The 17,133-nt window shown below is 39.6% G+C and overlaps 1 protein-coding gene and 1 pseudogene across 3 annotated transcripts in view; both read left to right on the top strand.

The window, feature by feature from the left end:
• Positions 1-17,133, top strand: part of SLC12A6 (solute carrier family 12 member 6) — an 87,552-nt gene that overhangs the window by 38,716 nt on the left and 31,703 nt on the right. For 2 of the 3 annotated variants that reach the window (XM_068548629.1, XM_068548644.1), the window contains exon 2: positions 5,755-5,799. The exons of the other annotated variant lie outside the window; for it this stretch is intronic. In XM_068548629.1, coding sequence (XP_068404730.1) covers positions 5,755-5,799 — 45 coding nt within the window. The remainder of the gene's footprint in view (positions 1-5,754; positions 5,800-17,133) is intronic. 3 annotated transcript variants of the gene reach the window in all.
• Positions 11,998-12,558, top strand: LOC137759232 (retinitis pigmentosa 9 protein pseudogene; annotated as a pseudogene).

Below are 17,133 nucleotides of genomic sequence, written 5' to 3' on the forward strand. Positions count from 1 at the left end.
TGAACTACCATTTTGCCTGTAGAGTATCACAGGCTTTTGTATATAATCTGGTTGTATTATGACCTAGGAGTGGCTTAATTTAGGAAGGCCATCAAAGGGTTAAAATAGTCACATTATTGGCACATTGTTCCCATTACAGGAAGTAATTTGGTTAAAACAGGTATCCTTTTGAGTAATATTTAGGACAACTCCCAGTATTAGGCAAACTTGGGTGTGCCCTCATTAGTGACACAGGCAGGAAAAATGTTAAATGGGAGAGTTCAGACATAGGACAACAGAAAGGTGCCCAGACACATCTCAGAGCACTGTTATCATGTTGAATACACAATTTGGATTGCAGCCCAGAAACGCCCTTCAACTTAAACCCATTTACCAATTGTGATTTTTTATAGGCATGGCTAGTTTCATCCTGGTGGGTTCATGACCTTAAATTTGCCCTTGTTTCAGCTTTTACATGTATTAATGAAGCATTTTATTTGCAGGTCCTTGAGGTTAGTCTTCATATAACCAAATAAGTATCAGGTAAAGATTGCCCTGCATTCCTTTAATTATTAATAAATGAAAAAACTTGTGAGGAACTATACAGTAGACTTATTTCTACTCATCTCAAATACAGTCGCCCCTCGGAATCCAGGTGGGTTTGGTTCCAGGACGTCCCCCCGCACCCTTGAATACCAAAATCCGCAGATGCTCAAATCCCTTATATAAAATGGCGTAGTACGGTAGGCCCTCCAAATCCATGGGTTCCACACCCCCGGAAACAGAGGACTGACTGTATAGGAGGGTGTTCAAGGAAGAGTCCTGGCTTGACTAGAAAATGCGCATACATCATGTATGCACAGCTCAGAAGGCAAGGAAATATATAGTAAAGAAGGTGGTAATTCTGGGCTTCCCTGGTGGTGCAGTGGTTAAGAATCTGCCTGCCAATGCAGGGGGACATGGGTTCGAGCCCTGGTCCAGGAAGATCCCACATGCCGCAGAGTAACTAAGCCCGTGCGCCACAACTACTGAGCCTGCGCTCTAGAACCCGTGAGCCACAACTACTGAGCCCGTGTGCCACAACTACTGAAGCCCACGCTCCTAGAGCCTGTGCTCCTCAACAAGAGAAGCCACCGCAATGAGAAGCCCGCGCGCCGCAACTGGAGAAAAGCCCTCACGCAGTGATGAAGACCCAATGCAGCCAAAAATAAATAAATAAATAAATAAAATTTTTTAAAGATAGTAGCCTTGAAAAAGTTAATAAAAGAAAAAAAAAAAGAAGAAGATGGTAATTCTTTTTAAGAAAAAAAGTCATTTATATACCCCCCTCTAAAATCATACCTATTCTGTCTGAGTTATCTGAGATGTTTTTCTGTTTTTTTTCATAGATACATTCCCTGGCAATTCCAGATAACTTGTTTTAGGCTATTGTACTTTATTTTAGAGCAAGAAAAATTAGAATTACAGAGTATTGAGAAACACGAACATAGGTTCTCAAACATAAAGACTGTATCTCCAACCTTTCTCTTTTGTCAGTAGTGTGATGTGTCTTTGGTCACTCATTAACCCAAGCATTCTTCTCAACTTTAGGTGTTAAAATCCAAGGTTCTCAACTTTGTTCTGAAAGCACACCTGAGAGATAAAGGCATTCCCATTAGTGACAGTATCTGGGAATCAGAATCTTGAGAAGGATATAGTTTTAGGGAGAAGAATAGATGATGCTGATAACTCTCCTGCAACTTTGCCTTTGGAATCACTAGAGTAGATCTAGATGATGACCAAGTTTCTTCTGGTTCTGAAATTATATGATTCTTTCTGTACTCTTCCTTTCATGTTATTATGTACCTGTTTCTCTATAATGATAGGGCCCAATTTTCCCCCTACAGGAGGGGGCGGAGAGAGAGAGCGATCTAATACATTAACATGCTATAGAACTGTTAGTCCTACTTTTGTCTTATGTTCAAGAACAACCCATATTCTTTATTTAGATAGGAATTAAAACTAGTTTAAATTAAAAACTGGGAATTCACTTTCCTAGTATGTTGGGGAAAGTATCTTTTAAAAATTTGGAATTTCTCTTCTTTAAAACCAAATTAAGATGAAGAAAATCTTCTAAAAATATATCATTAAATGCTCACATAGCATTTAAAACTTTAGTTGTAGGAATCAGGTTTTTACCTTATTTCTTCCACTATAATATAGACTATATACATCAGAAATCAGAATTTGTTTAGTATTCTGATTGGTTCTTTCTGTCTGGGATGCTTAAAGTGTTTAATTTAATTATATATATTTATATATTTTATATTTAGAAACACCATGGAAAATGTTATTTGAATTTTGTTTCAAATAGTAATTTTTTATCTTTTTTATATCTTGGACCTCTTTGGCAGTCTTTAAACCTGCTTAAAGCTAGCAGCCCCTCTAATAACTACCATAATTTCAAAGTAGTGTGGAACCTAAAAGATATTATGAGATATATGCAACAACTATAATGTGATAGGAAAATATCAGATATTTGTTGTTGACAAAATCACTGGTACTTTTATGTAATTTGTTGCCTACATCATATTTGGAGAAAATACTAAACTTCAATTAGAGGTTAGTGAAAATGAGGATGTAATTTTTTTCCCATTGTTCATAGACCCCCAGTCTAAAATTATTTTTATTCCTTAAACACATTCAAGGAATCCAGATGTAATCCTCAGTATCTCAAGAGATTTACTCTTTTTTTTAAAATTTATTTATTTATTCATTTATTTTTGGCTGCGTTGGGTCTTTGTTGCTGCGTGTGGGCTTTCTCTAGTCGCGGCGAGTGGGGGCTACTCTTCGTTGCAGTGTGTGGGCTTCTCATTACGGTGGTTTCTCTTGTTGAGGAGCATGGGCTCTAGGCGTGCGGGTTTCAGTAGTTGTGGCATGTGGGCTCAGTAGTTGTGGTTCACGGGCTCTAGAGCACAGGCTCAGTAGTTGTGGCGCACGGACTTAGCTGCTCCGTGGCATGTGGGATCTTCCCAGACCAGGGCTTGAACCCGTGTCCCCTGCATTGGCAGGCGGATTCTTAACCACTGCGCCACCAGGGAAGCCCAAGATTTACTCTCTGAGGAAAGTGCAGCTCAGAGTCTTTTCCATATTTAGCCCTTAATGCTTTCCAAGCCTTTAAAATAAGCAAGTGGTTGGTCGTTAAATGGCGACTGTCAGTATCTCTTGGATTAGGAACTTGGTTTATTGTCACTAATTTTATTATAGATTACTGAAGAAAGAGATATTTATAAAAGCCAGTTTAGTCATTTTATCTTAAAGTCAAATCAGAACATATCTGCTAGTAGTAATGAGTGCTTTACTTATGTCTTGACTTGCCACTGCTATGGCCACATGTTCCTTTGTCATTAAAAAGAAAATGTAATTCATGTCATAGGCCCTGAATCATCCTTCTACTTTATGGAACTAATATTGCTTGGCCAAATTTATGTGATTATTTGTTTAACTTTTTATTGTAATAAAATATATATAACACAAAATTTGCCATTTTAACCATTTTTTAGCGCACAATTCAGTGACAGTAATTATATTCACAATGTTGTACAACCATTACCACTATTTCCGAAATTTCTCATCACCCCAAACAGAAACTCTGTTCTCTGTTGACCTAAATAAAGAGGTGAACTTGAGGCAAGCTGGAAAAGATGAATTTATTCAGGAATAGCAGAGGAATTGCAATTTGGGGCAAGCAAACTGTAGCAAGCTACAGGTGAGTCTGGTGAAAGTTTGGGGTAGGTTGTATTTATGGTCAGGGAATGTAAAGAGGGGAGAGTTCAGTTTGAGTCAGTTAAAATCAAAAACAAACAGAGACCAGCCTTGAAAACTTCCTGAGCAGACAGAATCAGTCTAGTCACACAAACAAAGCTCAGTTCGGCCCACTTTGTGAGACTAACCCAACCTGGGCCATCTCTTATTCATGCTTCTGGCAAAACTTACCAAGTTTGATATGAGACAACCTCTGATCAACGCCCCCATCATCTGAGAAAATTTTGTTTCTATAAATCAGGCATTTATGGGAAATCAGCCTCTTAGTTCAGTTTTGTCTTCCTGAGGGCACATGGATGAGACTCGCCATTTTATATCCTCCAGTTCTATTTTAGAAAATTTTTTACAACTTATTAAGCAATAACATCCCACTCCCCATTTCCCCCCCACACCCCCCAGCCCCTGGTAACCTCTAACCTACTTTCTGTCTCTATAAGTTTGCCGATTTACCTTTTCTAGATATTTCATATAAATGGAATCATACAGTATTTGTTCTGCTTCTGGCTTATTTCCCATAGTGTGATATTTTCAAGGTTTATGCATGTTGTAGCATGTATCCGAACTTGATTCCTTTTTATGGCTGAATAATATCCCATTGTATATATATATATAGATCTTCTTCGACTTACAGTAGGGTTACGTCCTGATAAACCCTTCCTAAATTGAAAATATTAAGTCGAAGTGCATTTACTACACGTAACCTACTGAACGTCATAGCTTAGTCTAGCCTACCTTAAACATGCTCAGAACACTTATATTAGCCTACAGTTGGGCAAAATCATCTAACACAAAGACTATTTTATAACAAAGTGTTGAATATCTCATGTAATTTATTGAATACTGGAAGCAGAGAACAGAACGGTTGTAATGGTTGTTTATCCTCCTGATTGCGTGGCTCACTGGGAGCTGCGGCTCGCTGCGCTGCCCAGCATCACAAGAGAGTATTGTACTACAAACCACTAACCTAGGAAAAGATCAAAATTCAAAATCCAGGGACTTCCCTGGCGGTCCAGTGATTAAGACTGCGCTTCCAAAGTGAGAGAGTGGCGTGGACATATATACACTACCAAACGTAAAATAGATAGCTAGTGGGAAGCAACCGCATAGCACAGGGAGATCAGCTCTGTGCTCTGTGACCACCTAGAGGGGTGGGATAGGGAGGGTGGGAGGGAGGGAGATGCAAGAGGGAAGAGATATGGGAACATATGTATATGTATAACTGATTCACTTTGTTATAAAGCAGAAACTAACACACCATTGTAAAGCAATTATACTCCAATAAAGATGTTAAAAAAAAAAAAAAGACTGCGCTTCCACTGCGGGGTGCAAGGGTTTGATCCATGGTTGGAGAAATGAGATACCGCATGCTGTGCGGCGCAGCCAAAAAAAAAAAAAAGTATATATGTGTATACATATGTGTGTGTATATATATATATGTATACATATATGTGTATATATATACACACATACATGTGTGTATATATATACACACATGTATGTGTGTATATATTCACAATCCAAAGTATGGTTTCAACTGAATGCATATTGCTTTTGCACCATCATAAAACCGAAAAATCTTAAGTCAAACCATCTTATCAGGGACCATCTGTACCACATTTTGTTTATCCATTCATCTTTGGAGGACACTTGGATTATTTCCACCTTTTGACTGTTGTGAATAATGCTGCTGTAAACATTGTTGTACAAGTATCTGAGTCCCTGTTAGCAATTTTTTTGGGTGTATACCATGGGTCACATTGTAATTCTGTTGTTTTATTTTTTGAGGAAGCTGTGGGATTATTTTTTTATAATAGTTCTATTTTTAATATCCTTATTTTAATGTTTCTTGAGCATCATAGATTTTTTTTTTTTTTTTGCTTATTTCCTTGGTTGACTTTTGTTGCTGATTTTTAAGAAATTATTTGTTTTGGTCATTCATTTTTCTTTTCTTTTCAATTGTTTGTTTTTCAGACCCGAGTCAGAACTCCATCACAGGGGAGCACAGCCAGCTGTTAGGTATAGTATTCCTGTGGGAACTGACTTTCTCTAAAGTCACCCTTTTCCTGCTTATACTAAGAGACATTACTCCCTTCTCTAATTCTATTTTCTGTACCCATTTTCTACTTTTCACTCCTCAGCTTTTTTTCTTGCTCTTTCTATTCCCAACTTGGTAAGTTTTAGGAATCTACTTCTGCAGTTGATTGTGAAGACTCAATTTAGTTACATTAAAAAGTAATTTTACATGGTCTGTGGTTTAAAAAAAAGGTCTGTAAGAGTTAGAGCTTCTTTTTTCCAAGATAATTTTGAAAAGAAGATATAATATTCTATAATATCTTGTGATCACCTTCATTTTCATTCCTGAAAGCACGACATTCAGCGAGCCAAAGAAATTGATGTTCCAGTCCTTATCTGTGAAATAAATTATGGAAATGAATTTATTTCTTCTAGGTATCACTTATTTAAATTGCACTAAGCTTGTAATTTGACAAGAATTCCACATCTCAGAACTGATGAGTTTTTTAAATATAAAAATAAAACATACTCTGGTGAGGAATTCAGACAATACAAAAAGTACATATTAAAAAAAAGGAAAGGTCTTCTAAAGTATGTCTTCTCCCCACAACCTCACTTCTATTCCCCCAAGGTACTTGCTATTGACACTTTCTTGTGAATTCTTATAGAAATTTTTTATTACACATTTTTATATTATATACTATGATTATCTTTCTTCCTTTTTCTATCAGTGGAGTTATACTATACAGACTGTTCTGTGATTTCCTTTTTTTCACTTAATATTTTATCTTGGACATCCCATATCAGTACATAAAGATTTGCCTCATGTCTTTGTTTGTAGTAGAATAGAATTTCATTTATTCCTACACTGTAATTTATTCATGAGCATTTAAGTTATTTCAAGGTGTTTTACTGTTACAAATTATGTTGCAATGAACATCTTGTGCATATATCCTTGCATTCTCATTGCCAGTATATTTTTAGGATAAATTCCTAACAGTGGGATTCCCCGGTCAAAAGGTATATATATTTTCAAGAAGATATATCAACTTATACCCACCAATGAAGAATGTGGAAGCATACGCAGCTCCCTATCATCAAAAGTAGATATTATCAATCTTAAAATTTTTTCTTTAACTAGTAGGTGAAAATGGCATCTCTAGTTCTTATTTGTACCTCTTTAATTATGAGTGAGTTAAGTACTTTTAAATATATTAACAGCTATTTCATGTGTCTTTTGATTTGATGTTTACTTTGATTTATGCATTGTTGAACTTTTGATGGTTAGAATATATGCAGAGCAGCTGTGGGAAATATAAGCTATCAAAAAGTCCAAAATAGAGAAAGTACTTGACTTGTTTGCTTATTATAGGTTCAGAGTATTAGTTGAAACTGGGATACTCCTTTTTTGCTCTTTCTATGTTAAGGACTTAAGTTTCTGGTCTTAATTCTCATTCCTTTGAGTGAGTTTATGTGCTGGAACACTGACACCTTAGGCACTCAATAAATATTTGTTAAGTAAATGGTTTGACATGAACACGTAGCTAGAATTGTGATCACCAGGGTCTTAGCTTTGTGGTATTGAGGCTGTCACTATTCTCTTTTATATATATATATATTTTTTTAAATTTATTTATTTATATTATTTATTTATTTTTGGCTGCGTTGGGTCTTCGTTGCTGCGCACGGGCTTTCTCTAGTTGTGGTGAGCGGGGGCTACTCTTCATTGCAGTGCGCGGGCTTCTCATTGTGGTGGCTTCTCTTGTTGCGGAGCACGGGCTCTAGGCACGCGGGCTTCAGTAGTTGTGGCTCGCAGGCTTCGTTGCTCTGTGGCATGTGGGAACTTCCCAGACCAGGGCTCGAACCCATGTCCCCTGCATTGGCAGGCAGATTCTTAACCACTGTGCCACCAGGGAAGCCCCTGTCTTTTTTATATTTTTATATTGGATAGTTTATTTAAACTGTTCAGAATTCGTCTTCTCTGTATAAAAATTTCATATTTGGACCAGGAATGGTTAAGATTTCATCGAAAGATTTTGGTAGATTTCCCCCTACACTGTTAAATTGCTTCTGTCTCTGATACATGCCTGATAGGTAGAGATGTTTGGAGAGTGGTTCATCGTCTGAGCAGGAACACATGTGTAATGGAGGGAGGGAAGGACTTAGTTAATGAAATGGACAGTCAGAGGAGTTGGTACTGTTCCAGTGTTACTAAGCTGGGTTTTGTTTCCAATTAAGCACTTGTAGTAAAAGATAGTAGATTAACTAATTGTAGGCAAAAAAAAATAGTATGTGATCGTGAAGAATTCTCTCAGTCAGTATTAGCTAAAAACCCTAGTATTTACAAAGAGACTACTCCAGACATTAATCTCATTTGGCAACCTACAATTGCATTCACTTTTAAATAAACCTGGGGATATATCCAGTTTAGGTAAGTTCATCCTGCTACCCTGTCTGTCTCCTAGGTTCATTAAGTCAAATTATATTCTCCTTTTTTCTCATGCTGTTAATAACTGTCATCCTCTGTCTCCCATCCTAAGTACATTTAACTACAGCCTCAAAATCCTTACTGGTTTATTTTTTACTTTTTAATCAATTTATTTATTTCTGGCCACGCCACGCTGCTTGTGGGATCTTAGTTCCCCCACCAGGGGTTGAACCCGTGCCCTCGGCAATGAACGTGAGGCGTCCTAACCACTGGACCTCCGGGGAATTCCCCTTACTGGTTTATTTTTAAAAATATGGAGTTTGCAAAAGAGTGAAAGATAATTTTTGTTATATTTTTTAATCATCTTATAGTTCCTCAGAAAAAACTTCGGTAGCTTGAATTAAAATCTTGCCAGATTCTGTAAAAACCTCATTTAGGATAATTTGGCCCAGTAGTTGAAAAACTGCTTCAGTTGCCTTGCCTGCTAAAGGGAGTTTATAATAGGATCTTTTAAACCTTCTAAATGCTTTTCTTTTCCTGTCAGCAGAGTGCAGTTATTTTATTGTATCTGCTGTTCCCACTGACTCATCAGATCTCTTGCAAAACTCAGGGTCAGGCTGAGGAGATGTATAGAAGGGTGAAACTCAGTCATGATGAAGAATTAAGCTGTAGGCTTATGATTTATGAACTTTTATGTGTGTATGTGTGTATAATTTTCAATTTAAAACATTTTAGAAAGCAAGCAAGGAAATGAACAGTGGGCACTGGCATTTTTACAATTTTTACCAAACATTCAAGGAAAAATCATCTCACTCTTATACAGTTTCTCTCAAGGAGCAGAAAAACAAGTAAACACTCCCCAGCTCAGTTTGAGACTTGCATAACCTTGATACCAAAACTTAACAATGACAGTATGAGAACAGTATAGGCAAATTTTACTTATGAACACAGATACAAATATCCTAAATGAAATATTTGCAATTTGAATCAAGCAATATACAGTTGACCCTTACAATGTGGGTTTGAACTTCACTGGTCCTCTTATACTTGTATTTTTTTCAATAGTAAATCCTACAGTACTACACAGTCCCTGGTTGGTTGAACCTGCGGATGTAGAGGAGGAACCTCAGATACGGAGGGTCAACTATAAGTTATACTTCGATTAACCCCCAGCATTATTCAGGGGTCAACTGTATTTTTAAAAATTACTCCTGTGACCAGTTGGGTTTCTGCTAAAAATACATGGTTGGTTTATCATTAAAAATCAATTTATATAATTTAGTATATTAACATATTGAAGGAAAAACATCATATAATTATCTTAATAGATGCAGAAAAAGAATTTGATTTGAAACATATCCAGTATTTAAATTCATGAGTTCATAAAAAACTGGTCACCATTGGAGTATTCTAGTGAACCAATTTATTATTCTGAGAATTGGTCTAAAAGGAAAGAATGAAGTATTTATCTTGTTTTTAACTATACCAATGGGTAACCAAATAGTAAATTAGAGGGAATGTCTCTTTATAAAAATATTTCAGCTAATAAATTAAGGAAGAATAACAGAATATCACCATTTTGTAACCCCTCATAAATTAATGAATCTAAGCATTAATCATCAACAGTTGCTAGTATCTCAAAAAGAAAGACAACCAGATGACATGTACCTCCTGATGGAAGATCAAAATACCACTTTGAAGGTGTTTTCCTCCCTCCCCCATAAAAATACTGAATGTGGTTAAGCCTCTAGACCCAATTACCATTTTATAGGAAATAGAAGAAAACAGAGCCACATGTTAAACGACATCACATGCATGCTCATCAAAATGGAGACCATCAGAAACTTTACTGAACACATGACATAGGTTCTTCAACAAATAAATTGCAAAGAAAAAGAGAAAGCAGTAGACTTAGTTGAGAGATACAGCAACCAGTTGTAACATGTGCCTCTTATTTGGCTTTTTTTTTTTAAATATATTTATTTATTTATTTATTTATTTTTGGCTGCATTGGGTCTTCGTTGCTGCACGCGGGCTTTCTCTAGTTGTGGCGAGCGGGGGCTACTCTTTGTTGCGGTGCGCGGGCTTCTCATTGCGGTGGCTTCTCTTGTTGCAGAGCACAGGCTCTAGGCACGCGGGTTTCAGTAGCTGTGGCTCGCGGGCTCTAGAGCGCAGGCTGAGTAGTTGTGGCGCACGGGCTTAGTTGCTCCGCGGCATGTGGGATCTTCCCGGACAAGGGCTCGAACCCATGTCCCCTGCATTGTCAGGCAGATTCTTAACCACTGTGCCACCAGGGTGGCCCTCTTATTTGACTTTTGATTCAAACTAAAAATCAAAAACATAATTTATAACATTTGAGACAACCTTTCATGTTCACTTAGTCACATAGTTCAGACCCAAACCTGCGCCAAGGGAGATTAAGTACACTTACTGCTCTTGTTCTGCCTATCTCAGACCAACAAAGGCCATTAGACAAGCTCAGGAGTCTCAGGGAGGAATCTGAGGTTTATCTTAGCTAAGCCCAAGTTGTAGCGTAAGTGGTAATTGAAAAAAAGCAACATTATAGAAATAATAGCACCACAACAATAAAATGCTTATAAAGAGCATTTGGTATACCCTTTTTTGGCTTGCAAAAAAAGTATGCCGTAACAAATGGAAATCTGAAATTTTCAGTAGAGCCAATGGCACTCCTGTCAGTTTTCGTTTGAATTGTACGATGAAACACCAGTAAGTTTCCCAATAATATCAGCATTATATGGTTGGTAAAATGAGAGAAAAGAAGCACAATAGTGATCTGGTGGGCTGTTTAATTCAAAGCATTACTGAGGCCAGTCTCAGTAGGTATCCTCCAAAGGAATCTTAGGATTCTGGATAATTCTAAAACAGCCCTAGGATATGGGTTTGGTTTTTAGTTCTTGCAGAGTAAAGGTTATTTGCTATTCAGAAACCAGAATTTCCATTCCACTTGGGATTTCCTGGGGTCATAGTAGTGACCCAGACTTCTGAAGGCTGTACATCTGAAGCAGCATGATTTCCAAGATATTCAGACCAAGAATTGATCCATGCCCTTCAGTATGACCACTCCTGATTTCATACCTGGTTGATCCATGCCTTTCTGATGAGAGCTTTGCTCCTTGCCTAGAAAACCCTGACCTTTCCTAATTGACCAGGAGCTCTATTGGACCCTCCCATTCCAAAACACCACCACAAGTAGACCCTGGGTAAGACAATCTGGAGGGCATCATTGGTTTCATAAATGCAGGCAAAGTCTCCAGGGACATTCTTCCACCCCCCCCCACACCCCCCAAAATTAAGCAAGCAAGCAAGTGGAAGTTGGGCCAGAAGCCTCCAGAACCAAAGTGTCTGAAAGTTAGGGTAGTTGCACCTGAAACTTGAGACTAGAGAAGCCCCAAACATAGAGGTTCCAGGGCTGCAGCAAGGGAAGCCAGAGCTGTGAGGAGGTGGCTTAGACCAGTGGGCGTGGGATGGGGCAGGATAGTTATAAAGTCAGATTTTTATAGCAACAATATTACAGTGCTACTGAACAGCAGGGAAGTAGTATGCTGAAGCTGGGCCTCCTTTCCTCCTGTAACCCTCAAGAGGGATGAAGTGCTCTTGAGTCTGGGATATAACACTATTAAATGTCTAAATCAATGGAGGATGCAGGAAGATGAGCGTGGTACTCAGGAAGGAAAGACTGTTTAAAGCGAAGGAAAACAAATAGTTGCTGATATTTTTTAAATGAAGGCTTCGCAGCCCCGCATGGGGCCGCAATGTCGTCCCAGTCCGGGTGTGACGACTCGGGTGCTGGGGGCGCACGGTGGCCGCGGGAGCCTCCGGAGCAGGAGCTGAAGCGGTGGCGGCACGACGCACAGCAGCTGCAGCAGCTCAAGCACCTGGAGTCCTTTTATGAAAAACCTCCTCCTGGGCTTATCAAGGAAGATGAGACTAAGCCAGAAGACTGTATACCAGATGTCCCAGGCAATGAACATGCCAGGGAATTTCTGGCCCACGCACCAACCAAAGGACTTTGGATGCCACTGGGGAAAGAAGTCAAAGTCCTGCAGGGTTGGTGCTGTAAACGATATGGTCACCAAACAGGCGACAAAGAATGCCCTTTTTTTATCAAAGGCAACCGAAAGTTAGAACAGTTCAGAGTAGCACATGAAGATCCCATGTATGACATCATACGAGAGAATAAAAGACATGAAAAGGATGTAAGGATACAACAGTTAAAACAGTTACTGGAGGATTCAACATCAGATGAAGATGGGAGCAGCTCCAGTTCCTCAGAATGTAAAGAGAAACAAGAAAAAGAAGAAAGGAAAGCATAAGAAAAAGAAGAAAAAACGAAAGCATAAGTCTTCTAAGTCAAATGAGAGTTCAGACTCAGAATGACAAGAGCTTGACTTGTTCAACATTCTCTTCTCAAAAATCAAACACTGTGGCCAAAGATCAGAGGAATGTGGAAACAGGAATAGGAGAGAGAAACACCGAGAGAGGAGATTTGGTGTCACAGGTGTGAATTCTCACCTACCTTCCAGTAAAGATGTGACCGCCACAGGAGAGTGAGTTGTATCTTGCCAGGTGCTAGCTCTGGACGGCAGCTGATTTCAGGCTGGAAAGCTTTTCTCATTGTTCTCCTCCCTGCAGATCACTGTGGGTCCTGATTCCTTAGAAATGCCTCTGGCAGGGTGGCCAGACTAAGGGAATCTCTGAGGAAGCTCCTCCAGGTGCTGCCACAGCTTCCACCCTCCGTGGTGGGGCTACTTAATGCCCTTAGATTTCAGGCTTGACTTTCCTCTGTTGCTGAGGATAAAAGCTCATTATTTTATTTATTTAAAAAATACTCATTTATTTTTGAATCATAATAATATACTTACATGGTCCAAATTTAAAAGGTATATAAGGGGAATTCCTTGGCTGTCCAGTGGTTAGGACTCAGCGCTTTCACCGCCGTGGCCCAGGTTCAATCCCTGGTCAGGGAACTGAGATCCTACAAGCCACGAGGTGCGGTCAAAAAAAAATTATAAAAGGTATATAAGGTTTAATCATGAAAAACTTTCCTCTTCTCTTCCCCAGCTACTGAGTTCCCTTTCCCAATGGCTACCCATTTTACCAGTTTCTTGTGAAGTCATACAGAAATGTTTTGTGTATCACAAGCAAATGTTTTTTCTCTTTTTTTTTTCAACCGCCGGCCGGAGACGCCCTTTTTCTCTTTTTTAACACAAATACTAGCATACCATACACATTTATCTGCATTGTTTTTTTCATTTTTTAAATCAGCAGTGTAAAGCATGTTGGTCTTTGCTGCCCACAGAAGTCTTGAGTTCATAAATCCCTGTCATGTTTGGTTGAGTTTTTTAGGGGGAAGGGCTACCCTATAATAACAATGAACAATCATGTCTTTAACTTCCTTAGCGCTTATTGCCATTGTCCCATGATTATTATTATCCCCAGAATAATTGATTCAGAAAACTTATAAGGATATAGGAATTACTGTACTGGGTCAGCTACCCACATCCCCAAATATATCCTCATCCTGTTGGCTAAGCACAGCCTACACGAGAACTCGTGGCTTTGACTGCTGCAGCTGAGGCAGCTCAGCAGGTTGGGATGGTGCCTGCAGCTAGGAGAGGGCGTCTGTTCTTGCTGAGCCAAAGTGGAGCCAGATTTTGCTCATGAGCAAGTGTCTTCCCTCACCACCAGGGTCTCTTGCTGTTTTCATCACTCAGGGTCCCAGGAACTCACTGTCCCCACTTCCTGCCTTTTTTCATAGGGGTTGGATTCCCCCCTCTTTAAAGAATAACCGATGCGGGCCAGGCTGACTCCCTCCCAGTTCTCCTCAGTAACAGCTCCTAGTCTTGCCCTTGGAAAGTTTATCTCAATAACACAATTGGCTGGAATGGCCGAGGACTTGTTCTTCCTGAAAACCCTAAGTCCATTTAATTCAAGCAATGCCTTACACTTACCCTTGGCATTTCTAGCTCAGCATGCAGCAGAAAATTCTCCTTCCAGGAATTTTCCTTCTCCTGCTGGAGTCCCATTCATGATAAACATATTCTATTACAATATGGAAGAATAATATCAATGATTCTTGAGCTTATGGTGCATTAAAATGACCTGGAGTGCTTTTTAAAACAGAGTCCCATGCCGTACTCCTAGTTTCAGAATTTCTGATTTATTGTACCAATTCTGGAATGGACTGTGGAATTTGCATTTCTAACAGGTTCCCAAATGATGCTGATGCTGTCAGTTTGGGGACCAGATTTGAAGAACCACTGATCTAAATGTTTAACCTCTTACTAAAGCCTTTCTCCACTTTCTGCTTTAACGGGAATCTCTCCATCCACTGTAGCCCCTGCAAGTTAACTCCTGTCCCTTCTCCCTCACTCCAGGTTTCTCTGTCTTCTATTTCTGGCCTACAGTCTGTGGTCCATCAGTTAAGCCTGTTATCTCCCTTGACCTGTGGTTTTTTTGCCCAGCTTACCCAAAAGAACCTCAAACCAAACTCCTCCTCCTCTGCTCTAATTCCCAGACTGCTGAGCCCATAACGCTGTCAATCAAATTCCTTCATCCTAAAACCTCTTTCCTCAAACTCAGTACTCTCTACTATTAAGGAAGTCAAAGAAAGCCACCAGACCTCCCTTTACCAAGGTATCTTATCAGCCTGCCATCATAGTTGTGGTAGGCGAAATTATAAAACAGCCCCAAGGTTTCCTACCAAACCTGTAGAACTGTTACTTTAAGGGATTTTACTCCCATGATTAGATTATGTTAAAAGATAGTTTGGCCTTTTAAGGGTGACTATTTGGGTTATCTGAACCAAATCACATGAGATTTTTTTTTTTAATAAATTTGTTTTATTTTTATTTCTTCTTGGCTGGGTTGGGTCTTTGTTGCTGTGCGAGGGCTTTCTCTAATTGCGGCGAGTGGGGGCTACTCTTTGTTGCAGTGCGCGGGCTTCTCATTGCTGTGGCTTCTCTTGTTGTGGAGCATAGTGTCTAGGCGCTTGGGCGTCAGTAGTTGTGGCTCGCGGGCTTCAGTAGTTGTGGCTCGCGGGCTCTAGAGCACAGGCTCAGTAGTTGTGGTGCACGGGCTTAGTTGCTCCGCGGCATGTGGGATCTTCCCCGACCAGGGCTCGAACCCGTGTCCCCTGCGTTGGCAGGCGGATTCTTAACCACTGCGCCACCAGGGAGGCCCTCACATGAGAATTTTAAACCCAGAGTTTTTTTTCTGGCAGGCAGCAAAGTATCCTACCCTGGCATTGGTTCCCACAGATGTTTCTGCTCCAGTAAGTTTTGACTCTGTATCTGCCCATCTCTCTAATTTTGGGGTCAGCAGTTTGCCCTGTGACCTCAATTCTCTGATAGATTTAAGAAGATTTGATGATTAGTTTGTTCAGCTTTTTACTGGTTAGGACAGAGTGAAGACTTCTGATCTCTTTACATGCCAGACCAGAGACTGGAAGTTGATGGATATCGCTTTAAGCCACTACATTTGTGGTAATTAGTCCCTGCCCACATCTGGAAGATTCTTGAGGGCAGAGACCATCTTGTTTCATGTTGTAGTCTCACCTTCTAGCACAATGCGTCATGCATGGTGGTGTTCAGTGGGGTTTTATTAAAAGTATGGTTACACTTAAAAAAAAAAAAAGGGGGGCTTCCCTGGTGGCACAGTGGTTAAGAATCCGTCTGCCAATTCAGGGGACACGGGTTCGAGCCCTGGTCCGGGAAGATCCCACATGCCGTGGAGAAACTAAGCCCATGTGCCACAACTACTGAGCCTGTGCTCTAGAGCCCGTGAACCACAACTACTGAGCCCATGTGCCACAAGTACTGAAGCCCACACTCCTAGAGCCCATGCTCCGCAACAAGAGAAGCCACCGCAATGAGAAGCCCGCGCACCGTAACGAAGAGTAGCCTCCGCTCGCCGCAACTAGAGAAGAGCCCTCGCGCAGCAGTGAAGACCCAATGCAGCCATAAATAAATAAATAAATAAATAAATAAGAAGGAGTTTAACAGTAGATTAGAAACAGGTGAAGGGTGTTTGTGAACAAAAAAAAACTACACCTAGACGTATCTTAATGAAGCTGCAGGACACCTAAGAAAAGATCTTGAAAGCAGCAGAGAGAAAAAACAGATCATCAAAGGAACAACAGAATGATAGAATTCTCAACAAACAGATAAAAAAACAAATAATGTCTTAAAGTATTTGCAAAAATTTTATTATCCTAGAATTGTGTTTAGCAAGACACTTGGAATTAAGGGGAAAATACAGACAATCGTAGATAAGTAAAAGCCAACAACGCTTTTTACCGCGAGACTTGCTCTAAGCTCTTGGTTTTCAACTAGGGACAATTTTGTCCCCCAAGGGATGTTTGGAAATGTTTGGAGACATATTTGATTGTCACTATTGGAGATGCTACTGGCATCTAGTGACTAGAGGCCAAGGATGCCCTTAAACATCCTGAAATGCACTGGACAATCCCCCACAACAAATAATTATATTATCTGAAATTTCACAGCACTGAGTTTGAGAAACCCTCCTCTAAAGGAATTCTAAAGAATGTACCTCAAGTAAGAGGAAAATGATCCCAGAAGACTAGTATTCTGAAATGTAACAAAGAATATTGAACAAATGAAATGGTAAATGTGTACCTTGACCCAAGTCAGTGTTGTCAGTATTAAATAATTTCAGTGTCTTATCTGTGTAGTTAAAAAAAAAAAAAAAAAGACTCCTGGAAATGCCGGATAGTAATATTATGTAAGTCAGGAGGAGAGAGTTGGAACTGACTAAAAGAATAGAAATAGAGTGTGGAACCTCCAAGAGAGGAGAGACAAGAAATGGAATAAGGGAAAACAAACCAAAAAATCCAGAGAAAAAATGAGAATGAATCATAGAGAAAG

The sequence above is a fragment of the Eschrichtius robustus genome, chromosome 1, assembly GCF_028021215.1.
Source record: "Eschrichtius robustus isolate mEscRob2 chromosome 1, mEscRob2.pri, whole genome shotgun sequence".
NCBI lineage: Eukaryota > Metazoa > Chordata > Mammalia > Artiodactyla > Eschrichtiidae > Eschrichtius > Eschrichtius robustus.